Raw genomic sequence first — 19798 nt, 5'->3', positions numbered from 1 at the left:
TGGTATTTAAAAAGACACATTTTCTAGAACAATGGTTACACTCTTCCACAGTAAACCTTGCTGTTAACATTACATACACAGCACATGTGCTTTTGTTCCAAGGTCGCATTTTGCCTCCCGCCACCACGTGGCTAGCCCCTCACCCCTCCCACCCCGGCTAACAGCGGGGAACATTTCTGTTCAGCCACAGGCAAACAGCCCAGCAGGAACGGGCACCTCTGCATGTCCCCTTAAGAAAAGCACCCTATTTCAACCAGGTGACCATGAATGATATCACTCTCCTGAGGATAACACAGAGAGATAAAGATGTTGTTTGAATGCCAGCAAACATACACTGCAATGCTTTGTTCTACAATGATTCCCGAGTACGTGCTACTGGCCTGGTGTGGTAAAGTGTCCTACCATGGTGGGTGGAATAAGGCTGCCCTCCCCAGAAACCTTTTGCAAAGGCTTTGGGCGTACATCCTGGAAAGCTGCAAATGCCAGGGCAAATTAATCATTAAACATGCTTGCTTTTAAACCATGGATAGTATTTTAAAAGGTACAGTCACCAGAGGTCCCTTCTCCACCTGATGAGTCCGGGAGGCAGCCTTGGGTGGGTCCGGGGGGGACTGCCTCCAGGTACAGGGTGAGAAACAGTTCCTGGCTGTCGGGAAAACCGGTTTCTCCGCTTGCTTGCTGTGAGCTATCTACAACTTCATCATCTTCCTCATCCCCAAAACCTGCCTCTGTGTTGCCTCCATCTCCATTGAAGGAGTCAAACAACACGGTTGGGGTAGTGGTGGCTGAACCCCCTAAAATGGCATGCAGCTCATCATAGAAGCGGCATGTTTGGGGCTCTGACCCGGAGCGGCCGTTTGCCTCTCTGGTTTTCTGGTAGGCTTGCCTCAGCTCCTTAAATTTCACGCGGCATTGCTTTGGGTCCCTGTTATGGCCTCTGTCCTTCATGTCCTGGGAGATTTTGACAAATGTTTTGGCATTTCGAAAACTGGAACGGAGTTCTGATAGCACGGATTCCTCTCCCCATACAGCGATCAGATCCCGTACCTCCCATTTGGTCCATGCTGGAGCTCTTTTGTGATTCTGGGACTCCATCATGGTCACCTCTGCTGATGAGCTCTGCATGGTCACCTCTGCTGATGAGCTCTGGCCAGCGTGGCAAGCTGCAGGTGACCATGCAAACAGGAAATTGAAATTCAAAAGTTCACGGGCCTTTTCCTGTCTACCTGGCCAGTGCATCTAAGTTGAGAGTGCTGTCCAGAGCGGCCACAATAGAGCACTCTGGGATAGCTCCCGGAGGCCAATACCATCTAATTGCGTCCACAGTACCTCAAATTTGACCCGGCAAGGCCGATTTAAGCGCTAATCCACTTGTCAGAGGTGGATTAAGGAAATCGATTTTAAGACCCCTTTAAGTCGAAAAAAAGGGCTTCATCGTGTGGATGCGTGCAGGTTTACATCAATTAATGCTGCTAAATTTGACCTAAACTCCTAGTGTAGACCAGGGCTAAGAGCCATTGGCATGTGAGCCAGAGGTTGAAGTTGATGGGAGTCCTAAAATTTTAACCTAAAGCTGAATTTCTGCTTTTCTGATCAATTGTGTTCATTTGGTTATGACCTCATGCTCCCAAACCACCACCCCCTGTTTTGTGCACCTGTTGCATGCTCTCTGGCACCTAGAGTGTAAGCTTTCTGGAGCAGAGAGAGCCATCTTTGTTACTTGTCTGTGTAGTGCCAAGCACAATGGGACTCTGCCCTCGACTGGGGTTCCAAGGTACTACCACAATAACAAGTATAATGTCTTATCAAGCCAATTCTTGAATAACTACAGTGCTGGTTTTCAACCACCTTCCTTTTCGTTTACAGCTTCACTGGCACATTGCTCTTACTACAAAGAATTTCCCCCCAAATTGTGTAACTATGGTATATATCTATACAATACAAAATCCTACCCGCGTCTCCACAAGTGGGGAGCAACTACTGCAGAGGAAACAAGAAGTTCTGCTGCTGACAACCTGGCAGAGATCGATCTCTCTTGTATAGGTCTTTTTTTTTTTTTTTTTTTTGCCAATAGCCCAACTCCATGGGGAATCAGTACATTGCCACATGCAGAAGGGTGGGAACAGAGGATCTGCTGTTAAAAGGTTCCTTTAGTCCTTCCTCCCAGCATAGTAGGGGTGAAGTCCTTTTCAGACCTATGTCCTATGTAGTGCCACAAAGATGTCAATGGGGTAGGTCCACTCTGCCATTCCACTAACTTGGGGAGAGGATGATTTCTCCCTTAGGATCTCCCCAGCACTCAGAAGAGATACTTAGACTGGGCACTGGCAACTGGATTTGCCCCAGCATGAAATAGAAGAGCGGGGGAGTAGGAAGAGAAGAAAAACGACAACAACATGCTCATCAATTACAGAAACAAGCGTGCAGTAAGTGAACAGCTTTCCAATGACCTCCAGCAAACTATTGAAGCATGAACATTGCAGCTAACTGATGGGCAAAGTTGATTGCCTGCTCTGCGGTTGCTGAGGCTTCAGATTAAAAACCAGGCAATATGGGGAAACATCAAAGCAATATGGGAAAATATATCTGATGGGGGAGAGAAAGTAAGGAGAATGGAATCTGTGGCTTTGGATTTTTATCATTAAAACTTTAAATTGCCAACAGTTAATTTAAAAGTAAGAGCTGAAAAAAGCTGTGTCTTTCTAGGTACTTAACCCTTTGCCTGCAGCAAACAGAGGTAACTAAATATTTGGTTAGTGGAGGCTATTAAACAATAGCAATAAACAGACCATGAAAGTCGATAGTAGTTTATAAATAAGTGAATACATGTTTAAAGTAGATCTTCTTTCATCCTCATCTGTTTATTTAAAGGCAGTGGTACTTTCCTTCTGGCAATAAAGGCAAAGCCAAGATCAGGTTTCCTATAGTAAAATAAGTTAAAAATATATATCTCAATAAAACAATATTGTCATTTCCACATTTATCTGACATCATTTTTATTTCTTTTTTGAAACAAATAAAATAAAGATGCCAGTCTGGCTTTCCTTGCCTGGTTTCTATTAATTCCTTGCTTTGTAATGCTACAGCAACAATAGTGTTGCTCGTTGGCATATTGACATTAAAATTAATGTTTATTTTGAAAGAAGTCATTATGCACCATTATCACAACTGTGATAACACAAGGAGAATTTATATCTTTTCAGCTTTCTGAATGCACATTTCTGTGCACATTGAAGATGACCAATCAACACCCTAATATAATCAGCACACCAAGTGTACTGCACAAGTCTGATATTCACATCTTTACCACACTAAACCATTTGTTACTTTGGCCTAATGTTAAAGGGTGGAAATAATAGTTAATTCTTCTCACAGGGATGTCATGAGAAAGAAATAATATTTATTAAACATTTTAAAATGAAAATATTCAGGGCTATTATCATGTAACTAACTATTAAATTAATAATAAATAGGATCTAGTCTCATCAATTTTTAATTCTAAATTGATAGCAGATTAACAGTTGTGCTACCAAATCGACCTAGAGATTTGGTCAGGAAAATCACTGGCTAGTGCACCAGATGCTTAAAACTCCAGTTTAGCAGCCACTTGGGAATTCTTGTATTCCTCTGCATACTGCTAATTCTTGTACCAGTGATGTCTGACAGTGCTTACAGTGGTGGTGTAACATGTTGAAGGAAATTTAGAAGTGATACAGGTGCAGGAATTATGAACGTGAACTAAAAACGAGCACCCTGGAACAGCTGCAATAAGAAAACCAGGAGGCTTCTGTAGAGCAGTGCATTTTATTTCCACGTGTCATTCTCCAGATTAATTGAAGTCTTCCGTTAATGCAATTTAACATGCCTCAGCATGAGGCAATATTTTTATTTTATTTTGCAACAGTCTCCTTCATTGGAAAACTCAGTTTTATTTACCAAATCCCCATTTTTAATGCAGGAAATTCTTAAACTTTCAAGATTAGTTATGTACAAGCTACAGTATAACCACATTTTACCGTACAGGCAAATGTACAAAATTGTAACAGCAGCTTTTAACAGTTAAATACGGTTAGAATTCCCATATGTTTCTACTATCGTACTTTAACAATAAGCAGCAAACCATTACATTTCCACCAGGCATGTAGAAAAGGTGGTATTATATGACTGCATAGCTTTCTACAGCATGTTTTCAAATGTGCCAAACAGGTAACAGCGTTATATGCCAGGAAATCTTGGCTGTGATGCAGTCAGTATTTGACCTCACCGGTAGACACAAAATACTGAACACAGAGAGAACAAATTGGCAATAAATGTGGTGTTCAGTGGCCTGCATGGATTACAAAGAAATTTACTATTCTCATGATTTTAATATTAGACCAGCGACCAGTAAGAAAAGCGGATTACATTATTCTAGAATGCATTTTTTAAATTTAATTTACTTTATAACCAATAAATAGAGCGTTTATTTAAAAATACATTAAGAAGGTTGAACAGAAGGTAAACATAATATTTCAGATCACAGTAAATGACTCTCATTACTTCAGTGCAGTTGTACACTAAGTGCAGCATACAGCTCTGTGTGCCACTTCTTCAACAGCTCAGCAATTTTAGGCTCTGTCATACACATCTTTAGCCCCGAACACCATCTTTTCCAAAAATATATTTTAAATGTTATGTTTCCGGATGCTACATTAAAAATGTTATTGCATACTGATCTGTATTTATAAACACACACACACATATATATGGACATAATCTAAAACAAATGAACTGCTCTAGAAACTGATTCTAAAAATATTTACTACTGGTCTTAAGTAGTTCCAATGACGTCACTGAAGGATGCTCCATGGGTCTAATCCAAAATCAAACTTCAATGAGGGGTGATTACAAAGTAGTAAACATTTGTAGGATGATATCCTTATTTTGCTGATCAGAGCTTCTCAGCAGTTCAGGTCTGATCTCACACTGTTGTAAATCAGGAGTAACTCCACTGAAGACAGTGGAATTACATTTAGTGTAAACCAACTTTAAGGCCCGCTCTACACATAGATGGTGTACCAAATTAACTGTTTTGGTTAGGGTTCTGATTTTATACTAGTATAATTAGTGTGGTACAGCTCTTAGCATGGATGCTGTTACACTGTAACAACAGAATAAAGTATAACCACATAAAGATGCTTAAAATATACATCCCATCTCCCTCCTTACACAAGGAACCAAGTAGATCTGTCCTCAACCAGTAATATATTTTAAAAATTCTGCTTTTCAGGGATTTGGTAACTCCTCGTTTTCTATTAAATAATCTTTTTTTATATAATTAGTCCCCCTAACCAACCTCCATACTCCAAGGTAGGCTTCTTTTAATGAGCTCTTGTTAACTTCTTCAGTCCTAGCTTCTTTGTGGACAACGGGCACCTCTGCTGTCTCCACAGTGCTGTCCTTCTGTTCCTCTATACACTGACTGTTCCCAGTTGCTGACTCCTTTACAGCTGTCTCTTCGGTCCCTTTCTCCTTGGACGTCTCCTCCATTACAAATGGTGGTTGGCCTCCAGCATGTCCCTTCTCCTCTTCCTCTCTAGCTTCTTTCTCCAGGTCTTCATAGTTGCTCTGCCGTCTGGTCTCAATGTACTTGACCACACAGTAAATGACAGAGCCCAAGGTGTTGACCACTACACCTGCTATAAATAGCTTTGTGGGTGCCACATCATTGAATGCCACCATCCCCACTGTGATGGTTGCTATGCTCTTCACCACCCCAATGAAGCTCGTGGTCACAGCTGAGTTAATGTAGGTGCAGTGAAGGGTAGTAAAGTTCATGGCACAGCCAAAGAAGACGCAAGCAATAAAGGTGCATGTCATGACAGGGTCCTTCCAGCCTGGGAAAGACCAGACATTGATGGAATCCATGCTGGCAAAGGAGCAGATAATGAGAAAAGGAGTAGCCGAAACAGCAATGACATATTGGGCTGTCAGGGGTCCATAGTCACTATCTGCACTTGTCTTTTGAATGAGCACTAAATATGTAGCATGTACCAACACAGCCAGTGCTCCTGTCACATACCCTACGGGGTCACCAGTCAGGTCACCAGCTCCTGCCAGAAGAGACAGAAAGAAAAATGCATTTACAAGAGAGAGAGAAAGAGAAGAGAAGGAGGGGGGACCATGTTCTTATTTGTGACATTATTTAAGACCAAACAGAGAGACAACATCTGTTTAAACAAATGTTACTGAGTCCTATGATTTCTGATTACTATCCTAAATTACACTATCTTCTGACAAATAGGTAGATAAAAAGACACCATCACATACAAAATCTCTTTCTCTCCCCCTTACTTCAAAGTCATCCCTTTAACTTCTCATTCTCCAGATCCTACCCAGCCAGAGAGTTTTACCTCAGAGCCCGAATTAGTTTGCATCCTCTCTTTTTTTCTGGGGGGGGGGGGGGGGAAGAGGAGGGAGAAGGAAAGGAAAGAAGGAAGAGAAAGGAAACACACAGTTGATATATAATCATAGCAGGAAAATATTTTTGTATTGCTGTCTCTGCCTCAAACTATCCCCAGAGCTCAGTACCAGCCGGGACGTGCCATTTAGCTTTCAGTGTTCAGTCTCCTGATCCTGCCCTTCCCACCTCCCCCCAATAAAGCAGGCAGCTTCTGGCGCTGGAGAAAAGAGCCCAAGGTTTGGTTTCAGTGCAAAATGAACAGTATGTTTTTCATTCCGGTTCCATGAACAATTCATAAATCCGTGTGGTGCCTTGTCCCTAGCAGAGCCAGATTCTGCCTTCAGAACCCACACATGGATGTCACCGTTGCAGTCAATGGGAGTAAAGCGTGAGGATCCGAGGGCAGAGTTTGGCTTTTCCTCTTGATGCCCGGTTACAGCTTCCACCTGCCGCCTCCTTTCCAGATCCCCGGCTTCCCAGCTGGAGCCTCCGAGCTACCCCGGCCTCTCAAGGGGAAGCCAGGCAGCTCCCAAGGGCGCGGAACTCAGTGGGTGGGAGAAGGGACAAGGGTGATCGCCTTCTCAACTCCTATTTCTAGCCCACCAGAATAACCGTGGCACTCCTCGCTGATCCCTGTAGCCCCAGGAAAAGGGAAGAGCTGGAAACCACCCCCTGTTCACAAGACCTGCCCTGCACAAAGGGATCGCTGCTCCCAAGCCACAGAGAGTTGGGAACAATTTAAATAACCTTCTTGCCCCCCAGAATAACAGTCCCGCGTACTGACCTATTCCAAGCCGAGGGAAGGAAGCTCAAAGGGACCGGGAGGAAAGAGGCTGCGAAGGGAAAGGGAGGGATAAGAGGGGCCGATGTGCTGGGGAAGCAGGGATGAGAGATCAGCGCGGAGCCAGTGAGATAAGGGGGTAGGAAGGAGGGGTGGGAACTGAGGGGTGACAAGTCTGAGAGGGGCTAAGGAGCGGCAGGCAGGCAGGGAGGGGGTGAGAGGAGTGGTAGGGTGGGAGTGTGTTGGGGAGGAGGGTCTGCAAGAGGAAGATGAGGATGGGGGATTGGAGAGGTTGGAACAGGGATGGGAGAGAAGATGATGGGGGTTAAGGGATGGGGTGCGGGGTGGCCGCAATGGCAGACGGGAATGGGGTGAAGGTTTGGTGGGGACGGGAGGAGAGGTGAGGAGGGCATGGGGATGAGGTATGAGGGGACAGCAGCGCTGGTGACGGGGCGATGGGCTGAGGGTGGGGGGCGGAGGGAAGGTGGTGGGGGGATGCGGTGGGGGTGGATGGGGTGAGAGGTGAGAGAAGGTGATGGGGTGAGGATGCGAGGGGAGGGATGGGGACAGCAGTGCAGGGCGATGGGCTGAGGGTGGGGGGCGGGAGGGCAGGGGGTGGGGGACGGGGTGGGTGTGGATGGGGTGTTGGGGACAGCTGTACAGGGCGATGGGCTGCGGGTGGGGTGTGGGATGGGGATGGGGGACGGGGGCACGGGGACAGCTGTACAGGGCGATGGGCTGCGGGTGGGGTGTGGGATGGGGATGGGGGACGGGGGCACGGGGACAGCCGCGCAGGGCGATGGGCTGAGGGTGGGGGGCGCAGGAGAGGGACGGTCCGAGGGAGCGGGACGGGGCCGGGCTCACCTGCCAGCGCCGCCCCGCAGGTGGTGATGAGCACGGCGCCCAGCACCCCGGCCGAGGGGCCGCCGTTCTTGAGCACCAGGACGCCCAGCAGCAGGGTGGCCAGGGGCAGGCAGCGCTTGAAGACCACGTACATGGGCAGGCTGAGCCCGCGCAGCGCCCACAGGGTGAGGCTGGACTGCAGCGTGGAGAGCGCGGCCACGGCCGCGAAGGGGCGCGCCAGGCTGAGCCCGAAGGCAGGCAGGGCCACCAGCCCCAGGCGCCGCAGCAGCGCCAGGCTGAGGGCGGCCAGCGCGCTGCTCAGGCACTGCAGCAGCGTGAGGAAGGCGAAGTGGTGGCGGCTGAGGAGGAACTTGAGCAGGATGTTCAGCGAGCCCGAGATCAGCCCGTGGGCCACCGCCACCCCGATGCCCAGCGCGCGGCCCTGGCACAGCCGCATGGCGGCCCGCTCTGCCCCCGCGGCGCCGGGGCTCCGGCAGCAGCCGCCCGCGGGGAGGAGGCTGCGATCCCCGTTACGCCTGGGCGCCGCCGGGTTCCCCGCCGCCGCCGCCGCCGCTCCGCTGCGTGGGTCCCCCGCCTGGGCAAGTGACACTGATCCCAGCGCCGCTCGCTCGCCGCAAAGGGGCAGGAGGGCGGGGGAGGGGCTGACCCGGGGGGGCGGCGGGGGCGGGAGGGGGGGATCCCGTGGAGAATCTCTCCGCGGCCCTTGGAAACCCCCTGGTGCGGAGGAGCCCGAGTCCCTGCTGCCGCGGGCGGGGCGGCGTGGCCGCGCTGCACTCCCCATGACTCTAATTACAGCGGGGTCCTGTCCTTGCCTTTGCTGGTTTTCCTTCCCGGCCGCTTCCTTGGCCCCGGGGATGAGTCAGGGCTGGCCGGGTGGTTTAAAGAAAAGAGCCAGCGCCTCGGAAGGTAAGGGGCTAGCACTCGGCCAGGGGCATGCACCAGCGCTTGCCCCCTCCTCCTTACACTCTCCCACCCAGAGGGGGGCAAGCGAGTGCGGCTCTGACACCTCCTCCCTTTCAACGGGGGCGTGGGATCTAGGGGAACAACGAAATCGCCCAATTTCCTCACCCGCAAACATTCTTTGCCCCCCCCCCAAAGCCCGACCCGCAGGAGGGGCCGCCTGGAATGAATGCAGACCCAACCGCGTCTCCCCTCCCTCTTCAGCAAGGGGCACGGGAAAGGGTGTGTGGGGGGGGGCGCCGGGGGGCGCGGGGCGGCTCCGAAGGAAATGCCAGTCTCGCTCCTGCCTCGACTCAAGCGCCTCCAATTTATATTCCCGCGTAATCGGCACGCAGCCAGCCGGGGGGGACCCGTCGGCAATCAAAGCGCTTCCCGAAGCAGTGATGGTTGTTGACACAAAGTTTCACGTACCCAATAAAACACCGTGAAACGCCACCTCGGGTTTATTTGTTTGTTTTTTCTTTTCTTTTTTTACCCCGCGGCGGTCCGACACGGATCGGAGAGATCCTGCTTCTCTACCAGACCTGAGGGGAAAGTCCTGGCGGGAGGTTTTCGGGCACAGTGCCCGAGCAGACACTGGAAACTGGAAAGAGCAACTGCAGACTGCACAGGGTGGGGATCATCCCCCCGAGCTGTCCGGGAACCGCTACACCCTGTGCAGAGATAACACCCCGCCCCAGCCCCGCGTGGCCGCTTGGTCGCCTCGTTAACTTTATAGTCAAACCATCCCGACCCAAGTGTTAGGGACGCGCAGGAGAAACGGGCGACCTGCCCTCTGTAAAAGCCAAGCAAGCGGAATGAAGGCTTGTTTGTTTTTTTCCTTTTAAAGGCACAGAGGTATTCTAAAATTAGCCAGATCCCAAGCAAACTTTATTAATTTGTCTTGTAAAGGTCGTTGAGTGCTTTTAAAAATCGCGGGAGCGGGTATTCTCTGAAGGAACACGCCACAGGCTAACCTGACAGTCGGACCTTTTAAATCAAACAAAAGGTCAATAAAAGACGCGCAGAATATGTGCACCACATCAACAGGAAGGCACAGACCCGGCAGTAACTTAAGTTTAGTTTCTGTAACTTTCACATATTAAAGATTTAATACAAGGGCATTTCCAACAGTGCATTTTAACCCGCGGACGGTTGAAAATCAGCAGCTGGTTACAACAGAGCATCCGATGAAGTGAGCTGTAGCTCACGAAAGCTCATGCTCAAATAAATTGGTTAGTCTCTAAGGTGCCACAAGTCCTCCTTTTCTTTTTGCGAATACAGACTAACACCGCTGCTACTCTTGAAACAGAGCAGGCGTTTTCTCAGATGATGTTAAATCTAATCCGCTATTGCAATATCACACTGACAATCTAGTTCGGACTGCCCACGGCCTCCATACACTTCAGTACTAAATCAGATTTTTTTTTATGTCACCATCAGCCAAACCATTAACTCAAGCCCCGCAAAAGCAGGCTCGCCGTGCTGCAGGTACGGGCTGGAAGCTGGTTTTTAGAATTCAGGGCATCAACACAGGTTCACCTGCTAGAATGAAAACAGACTACATCGGTGGGAATTAAACGCCTGCCCTTCGACTGTCCAATGGAGCCCAAAGAAAAAGTTCACGCTTAATGATTCTGCTCCAGAGCCCGCTGAAAACAAAGGACCCCCCCATTAACTTCAATGGACTTGGGATCAAACGCATTACGCTCACTCTGTTGATAATCCCCCTCTTCTCTTGACTAGCAGTTTTACATTCCCTAGGAAGAGTCAGCACATCAGATAATCATACCCCTCAAGCTACAATTCCTCCCCCGATTTCCTGCTTCCTGTTCTCTGTTAATTACATTTCTATTGGAAAGATTTATGGTTCAAAAATGGGCAATAAAGGGTTGCCATATGGAGTCCCCTCTAGTATAGCTAGTATACGTGCTGCGAAACTCTATCTCCTGGAAATCATGAAGATAATCTAGTAAGTGACATCTATTGTACAGGGATTTAATCCTTTGGCCACCATCGGTTCTCTGGGATGGATACAGAATATTACAATAAATCATTTTCACGAGACAAGTGATGGATAGTCTCGCTTCAAAAAGAGGGTACTCTCAGAGGTATTTATTGGGAACATTGATGGTTACACAAATTATCCAAAGCCAAGTTTTACAATTTGATGAAAATTCTGGTAGGAGTAAATTAGCCCATCCTTTCTCTTGAATGATTGGAGGGAGTCAAGAAGATTTTCCACAAGGTTTTAAATGTTAATTGAAGTAGAAATAGATCACCTTGAATATGTGGAAAGGTCTAACCTTTTGCCCTTCCCAGCACCCACTTTTTCAATAGTCAGTGGCCTCAGGAAAAGTGATGGAACTTTATAACTTTCAATCTTCAGCATTTGAAAACTATACATGCCCAGGTCTCATTCACTAACAGTAAGAATACACTCTCGCTAGCGGTGTATGGTAAATAAACTTTTATTTTGTATTTTAAACACAGTAATGAGTTTATATTTCCTTTTTGTTTACAAAAAAAGTATGAGAAAGGACAGAATTTGGACAAATAGGGAATGGTGAACTCAGGGCTCTAAGTTTGTCTTCAATTTCATTGTAATGGCTCACTTATTTGTTATATAGCGTGGGCCTGTTCCTGAATTCTTATTGCTTTCGATAGAGGTTGTGTGTGCATAAGAAACACCTCCTAAAGACTTACCATAGCACTTAACAGAAGCTGGGAAATATTGTAGCCACCCTTAAACTCGTTTCAGAGTAGCAGCCGTGTTAGTCTGTATTCGCAAAAAGAACAGGAGGACTTGTGGCACCTTAGAGACTAACACATTTATTTGAGCATGAGCTTTCGTGAGCTACAGCTCACTTCATCGGATGCATTCAATGAAGTGGGCTGTAGCTCAGGAAAGCTTATGCTCAGATAAATGTGTTAGTCTCTAAGGTGCCACAAGTACTTGTCAGGGGGCTTATTCCTTCACCCACTTACTTTCCTGGTCCTTCTCACATGAACAGAGAGCAACAATACCTGAAGTCCAAAGGTGCAAACAATTCGATGTTTATTGGGGTGAGCTTCCAGCAAGCATGATTCTAGTTTCCTTCCTTAGTATCTCCCTTCCCAGCTCTGACACCACACAGCCTTATACCTGAGTCCTTGTTCCCATTCCTGCCCTTAGCCAAACATGATTCCAATTTCCTTATCCCCATTCCCTGTTCCCATTTCCCCCTTTAGCAAAACATGGTTCCTATTTCCCCTACCCACACCCCACCCACTTCCTGATTGACTGCAGACTATATAGTAAAACTTGAATTCTGCTTAGCTGTACCTTAACCAATCATTTTCCTGAAATTTAACTAATCAATCCTAACATATTGTAACATGATTATGTAACCAATTATATCCCACTACCTTAATTAGTTTACACCCAGCAAAATTAATTATACAGCCAACAGGAAAAATCACAGAACCAGACAGAGATTATACAGACAAACAGTTGCAAAGTGGGAATTATAATGACAAAACAATACAGAAGTGAGGATTTCACATCCCAGCTATTGATAAGTGAGTTCTTGCCAGACAGGATGCTATCAAACTAAGTTTCCTTTTACATCTCCTAGGCACTTCCCTTTCTCTGGAGGCAATAGGCATTATCAGGACAGGATTGTATTCCTTACAGCCCAATAGCACTTTCTTTCAATGTGACTAGTTTGGAATGTGAGGATGTGACCGTTCGCTTTCCAGCTTATGGCTGCCTCTGCTGCTTAGCCAAAGGCCTTAGCCTAAGAACAGGGCCTCAGACTGTCACAGTAAGAGAAGGACCTTACACTGGCAGGCAGTGATTTTGATTCTTTCTTTTATACCTCTAGAACTAGCCAAGTGATAAGAATAAACCTACAGACAGGCCTGAATATCTATATCCTAACACTCCACCCCTATTTTTTCTTTTGGGATCCTCCTGCCCAGGTATCCCTGGAAAAGCATAGGACATATGGCGACACATTTCCTGATAGGGCCAGGCATCAAGGTGGAAGGTGTCGATATTCCATTTGTCCCACTGCCCCTTGTGTAGTATAGTGCCCTGCACCTTCTCTTGTATGGGCATACCACACCTATTCCAATTAGTGTTCCAGACTTTCCATTATAGCGGACCCGAGAAGGTTGAGTCCGGGTTGTCTAGTACACTGTAGGGTTTGGAGGGCTTACTACATTACTTATAGGTTATCTCCCTATGCAACGTAATACAAGTACAGTTAATAATACAAAATCCACAGCAACACCTAGTCCTGACCACTGCACTATGGTCCAACATCCGAGACACCCCCAAAACACTGCCTCTCCTCCTTCGACAGGGTCACGATCTTATGTGTCCAGTTGCTGGCAGTTGCAACAAGCTGCCCCTGCAAGTTTTGCTTGCTTTTGTCCATATCATAAGTCCATTGAATGTTCACAGAGAAATGGGATATTGTCCAAGCCAGCTTGACCACTTGGTATGGAATCAGGAAGCATGCCCTGGCTTATTCACAGCAATAAGATTCACAGATCCATTTGTGCACCAAAGTCCAGATAGCAGCATGTAGATGTGTGTAGTTTTGTTATGGGCTGGTGTAATTGTGCCCCCAGTAATATGTACATTCCCAGCAAAACACCTTATACACAGTACACCCAATTGTCTACCCGCTGCATAGGCCATTGATCCTGCTCCTCCATAGTCACAGGAGAGGGGCACATCCAAACATCTTCTATAGATTTACATATTTTACACACCCCTCCATTGATTCCCAGTGAGCTCCTCCCCTTCTCATTATTTCCAAAGGGCTTGTGGGGACCACCTTAGTTGCCATTCCATTTCCAGGTACCACGGTAGCTATTACACAGGTGCTGGCCTCTTAGTTGAGCATTTTGCATTCCCATACACATCTTCCTCCCCAGGGTCAGCCTTTTGAAGCCATCCCCCACGCATGTCATGAGATTTTCTGTTCATTAAAACACAACAATGCTAGCAACAAGACAAACAACACAAAACACAGATCCAGTTATTCTTCCGCTGGTGCCAGCTTGCTTGTAGAGTGTCTGAAAAACAAAAGAAACAATTTCCACCCCCCTGGTGGGGACAGATTATTGCTTAATAATAATACCACTTTCTTTTACAAATTTCCTTGCTAATTGCAGGAAAAACAGAAGAATTACCACTAGCCTTGCAACAAGCTGCCCTTATTTTGTTCTATAGTCAGGCTAGTGAATTATCCCACTTACTGGTCAGTTATGAAATTCATGAGGTGGTGTACCTCAGTTTCCCCTCTTGTGCAACAGACCATGTTTGCAATAGTTTCTCTGCTGTACCGAGCTCTAAGTTTATTCTCAGGTAATAGCGGAGACACAGCTTCAGATTTTAGCACTGTACACACACACACACCCCTTAAGGTTAACCTGTCCCCCTTATTTTCAGGCTTGACTTGTTTTTTCACCTCCCTTTCCTGGAGGGCCATAATCTGAGTCTTCTACTGGCTTGTTTGCTGATCAGATGTATTCATTATTTGCAGCTCCTTTGTGCCCATCAGCTAGGTAATTTGCATTTACACAGAGGCTTACTAGCTTGCTTCTGGATCCAAAGCTGTTAGCAGCTCAGACACTGTCTTAAAAGGGAAACATTTTACTTCCACCAGAGTTCTGATTACTTTCCACTTTCATCTCCTGCTCCAAAACACACACAGATCTGAAAAAGAAAGCACAACCTATTGTGGCCCCTTTTGGAGCCCTAATATGATTTTAATTAAGTACCATGTTTTATTTGCATTTCTTTTACCCCTTCTCCAATATACACTGCACACGTCCTGGGAAAATGCACATTCCTTCCATATAGTTTAACCTCCATAACATTATATTAGCCATATTAATTTTACACAAGGTGTAACTGCCTCCCCCATGCCCACAGAGTTTTCATGCACACCCACCAAAGCAACAATCTGATCCCCCAGAGCCAGCCCAAGGCTCAGTGTTCCCATCATTCCTCCCCTTTTCCTTTTCTTTTACCACACAAAATTCTCTTTTGTCTAACATTTCTTGCACTGTGATTACTCTTTTTTACACAACTGTACCCCAATTACACTTCCATCTTGTACAACTAGACACAACCAGGGGCAGCCAAGTTAAGTTCCAATAGAAACCTCTTACATCCTTTATTGATTTTGATTACATTACCCAAAAGTCAAATAATTTTGATCGGATTCTCTCTCTGCCTGCTGCCTGCAGCAGTCCCTTATAGACCATTTCTGTGGGAAAAGGGCCCATTTCCCCTCAGAAAACTGTAAAGGCTTCTGGGGATAGAAGCCTAGTGGTGGTAGTAGCCACTCCACCTGACCCCCTCGGATAATTTAATTACCAAGCTTCCATCTAATGTGACTGCACAGAGTTGCACATACAGTTACATGTATATAACTGGGTTTTATCATTAAACAAAAACTTCTTTCTTGACATCTCACATAAGTATCCAAAGTACCCTCCATTAAAACTTCAGAAAAAAAAGAGTGTGGAAAGGCAGGTTGCACTTTGAAACTTTTTTTTTCCTTCCCCTTCTTTCTCTCCACTCCCCCAGGACCAAGTCCCAGCTCCAGTCTCTAGTCTGTTAACTCTGCTTTTGACTTTAAACCCTGTTGTGCCAAATCATCTTTAACTACTCCTAAGTTACATCCCTTCAGCAGCCCTTGCTGAAGCAGCACCAAACTTGAAAGATTACTGGCAGCTTCCCATAATGCTGCCCTTACTTCAAACCTCTCACAAGCAGACTGAAGTGCCTCCTTTCCCTGGAAGACATTCAGTCCCCATGGGCAGGGACCTTCTTCCATTACCCACATACCAAGGAGGGTGGGCTCCTCAGCCACCCCCCATCCCTCTGGGTCCCCTAACACTTTCTCCATTTCCTTTTTAATCTCATCCCAGGTTGACCCTTGCACCTGTATGGGCCTTGGTTCTTCCTTATCCATTTATCCAAAAAATCCTTTACCCTGGCTTGCCAGAACCCACAACTACCATCACGAGAGTTCGCGATACCCCCTCCACGCAGCTGCGTGGACTGTTGGGGAGGGGGACTTACAGGCTGCCACTCACCTATCCAATACGATGCATCCGAGTCAGTCACTGGCACCAAGATGTTAGGGGGCTTATTCCTTCACCCACTTACTTCCCTGGTCCTTCTCGCATGAACAGAGAGCAACAATACCCGAAGTCCAAAGGTGCAAACAATTCGATGTTTATTGGGGTGAACTTCCAGCAAGCATGATTCCAGTTTCCTTCCTTAGTATCCTCCTTCCCAGCTCTGACACCACAAAGCCTTACACCTGTGTCCCTGTTCCCATTCCTGCCCTTAGCCAAACATGATTCCAACTTCCTTACTCCCATTCCCTGTTCCTATTTCCTCCTTTAGCAAAACATGATTCCAATTTTCTTACCCCCATTCCCTGTTCCCATCTCCCCCTTTAGCAAAACATGATTCCAATTTTCTTACCCCCATTCCCTGTTCCCATCTCACACACCCACATGCCCACCCCCACCCCCCATTGACTACAGATTATATAGTAAAACTTGAGTTCTGCTTAGCTATACCTTAACCAATCATTTTCCTGAAATTTAACTAACCAATCCTAACATATTGTAACATGATTATGTAACCAATTATATCCCACCACCTCAATTAGTTTACACCTAGCAAAATTAATTATACAGCAGACAGGAACAATCACAGAACCAGACAGAGATTATACAGACAAACAACAGCAAAGTGGGAACTATAATGACAAAACAATACAGAAGTGAGGATTTCACATCCCAGCTATTGATAAGTGAGTTCTTGCCAGACAGGATGCTATCAAACTAAGTTTCCTTTTACATTTTCTAGGCACTTCCCTTTCTCTGGAGGTGATAGGAATACAATCCTGTCCTGATAGTGCCTAACAGCCCAATAGCACCTTATTTCAATGTGACTAGTTTGGAATGTGAGGATGTGACCATTCACTTCCCAGCTTATGGCTGCCTCTGCTGCTTAGCCAAAGGCCTTAGCCTGAGAACAGGGCCTCAGACTGTCACAGTAAGAGAAGGCCCTTACACCAGCAGACAGTGATTTTGATTCTTTCTTTTATACCTCTATCACTAGCCAAGTGATAAGAATACACCTAATTCTTAGAGTATAGGCCTTTACAGACAGGCCTGAATATCTATATCCTAACACTCCACCCCTTTTTTTTTCTTTTGGGATCCTCCTGCCCAGGTATCCCTGGAAAAGCATAGGACATATGGCGACACATTTCCTGATAGGGCCAGGCATCAAGGTGGAAGGTGTCGATATTCCATTTGTCCCACTGCCCCTTGTGTAGTATTGTGCCCTGCACCTTCTCTCATACGGGCATACCACACCTATTCCAATTAGTGTTCCAGACTTCCCATTAGAGTGGGCCTGAGAAGGTTGGGTCCGGGTTGTCTAGTACACTGCAGGGTTTGGAGGGCTTATTACATTCCTAATAGGTTATCTCCCTATGCAACGTAACACAAGTACAGTTAACAATACAAAATCCACAGCAACACCAAGTCCTGACCACTGCAGTATGGTCCAACATCCGAGACACCCCCAAAATACTGCCTCTCCTCCTTCGACAGGGTCACGATCTTGTGTCCAGTTGCTGGCAGTTGCAACAAGCTGCTCCTTCAAGTTTTGTATGCTTTTGTCCATATCACAAGTCCATTGAATGTTCACAGAGAAATGGGATATTGTCCAAACCAGCTTGACCACTTGGTATGGAATCAGGCAGTAAGCCCTGGCTTATTCACAGCAATAAGATTCACAGATCCATTTGTGCACCAAAGTCCATATAGCAGCATGTAGATGGGTATAGTTTGGTTATGGGCTGGTGTAATTGTGCCCCCAGTAATATGTACATTCCCAGCAAAACACCTTATACACAGTACACCCAATTGTCCACCCCTTGCATAGGCCATTGATCCCGCTCCTCTATAGTCGTAGGAGAGGGGCACATCCAAACATCATCTATTAATTTACACTATTTTACACACACCCCCATTGATTTCCAGTGAGCTCCTCCCCTTCTCATTATTTCCATAGGGCTTGTGGGGGCCACCTTAGTTGCCATTCCATTTCCAGGTATCACGGTAGCTATTACACAGGTGCTGGCCTCCTAGTTGAGAATTTGCATTCCCATACACATCTTCCCCCCCAAGGCCAGCCTTTGGAAGCCATCCCCCACCCACATCATGAGGTTTTCTGTTCATTAAAACACAACAATGCTAGCAACAAGACAAACACCACAGACAAACAACACAAAACATAGATCCATGGTATTCTGGGTTATTTTTCCCGCTGGCGCCAGCTTGCTTGTAGAGTGTCTGAAAAACAAAAGAAACAATTTCCTTCCCCATGGTGGGGACAGATTATTGCTTAATAATAATACCACTTTCTTTTACAAATGTCCTTGCTACTTGCAGGAAAAACAGAAGAATTACCTCCAGACTGTCCTTATTTTGTTCTATAGTCAGGCTAGTGAATTACCTCACTCACTGGTCATTTATGAAATTTATGAGATGGTGTACCTCAGTTTCCCCTCAGTTTCCCCTCAGTTTCCCCTCAAACAGACCAAGTTTGCAATAGTTTCTCTGCTGTACCAAGCTTTAAGTTTATTCTCAGGTAATAGCTGAGACACAGCTTCAGATTTTAGCACTGTACACACACACACACACACACACACACACACACACCCCTTAAGGTTAACCTGTCCCCCTTATTTTCAGGCTTGACTTGTTTTTTTCACCTCCCTTTCCTGAAGGGCCATAATCTGAGTCTTCTAGTAGCTTGTTTGCTGACTGGATGTATTCATTATTTGCAGCTCCTTTGTGCCCATCAGCTAGGTAATTTGCATTTACACACAGAGGCTTACTAGCTTGCTTTTGGATCCAAAGCTGTTAGCAGCTCAGACACTGTCTTAAAAGGGAAGCATTTTACTTCCACCAGAGTTCTGATTACTTTCCACTTTCATCTCCTGCTCCAAAACACAGCGATCTGAAAAAGAAAGCACAACCTATTGTGGCTCCTTTTGGAGCCCTATTAGGATTTTAATGAAGTACCATGTTTTATTTGCATTTCTTTTACTCCTTTTCCAATATACACTGCACACGTCCTGGGAAAATGCAAATTCCTTCCATATAGTTTAACCTCCATAACATCATATTAGCCAAATTAATTTTACACAAGGTATAACTGCCTCCCCCATGCCTACAGAGTTTTCATGCAGAACCCACCAAAGCAACAATCTGATCCCCCAGAGCCATCCCAAGGTTCAGTGTTCCCATCATTCCTCCCCTTTTCCTTTTCTTTTACCTGTGCACACATACACACAAAATTCTGTTTTGCCTAACATCCCTTGCACTGTAATTACTCTTTTTACATAACTGTACCCCGATTACACTTCCATCTTGTACAACTAGACACAACCAGGGGCAGCCAAGTTAAGTTCCAAAAGAAACCTCTTCCATCCTTTAGTGATTTTGATTACATTACCCAATAGTCAAATAATTTTGCTCAGATTCTCTCTCTACCTGCTGCCTGCAGCAGTCCCTTATAGACCATTTCTGTGGGAAAAGGGCCCATTTTCCCTCAGAATAGCTATAAAGGCTTCTGGGGACAGAAGCGTAGTGGTGGTAGTAGCCACTCTACCTGACCCCCTTGGATAATTTAATTACCAAGCTTCCATCCAATGTAACTGCACAGAGTT

General features: G+C 46.2%; 1 protein-coding gene across 1 annotated transcript; it reads right to left on the bottom strand.

The window, feature by feature from the left end:
- Positions 1-5265: 5265 nt before the first annotated feature.
- SLC35D3 (solute carrier family 35 member D3) lies at positions 5266-8523 on the bottom strand. The gene is made up of 2 exons (XM_073336671.2): positions 8088-8523; positions 5266-6092 (listed from the first exon to the last, which is right to left on the bottom strand). Exons 1-2 carry the CDS (start codon positions 8521-8523, stop codon positions 5266-5268), a joined length of 1263 nt encoding a protein of 420 aa, XP_073192772.1.
- Between the last annotated feature and the right edge of the window lie 11275 nt (positions 8524-19798).

The sequence above is a fragment of the Lepidochelys kempii genome, chromosome 3, assembly GCF_965140285.1.
Source record: "Lepidochelys kempii isolate rLepKem1 chromosome 3, rLepKem1.hap1, whole genome shotgun sequence".
Classification (NCBI taxonomy): Eukaryota; Metazoa; Chordata; order Testudines; family Cheloniidae; genus Lepidochelys; species Lepidochelys kempii.
This window is presented reverse-complemented; position numbering and strand designations above follow the sequence as displayed.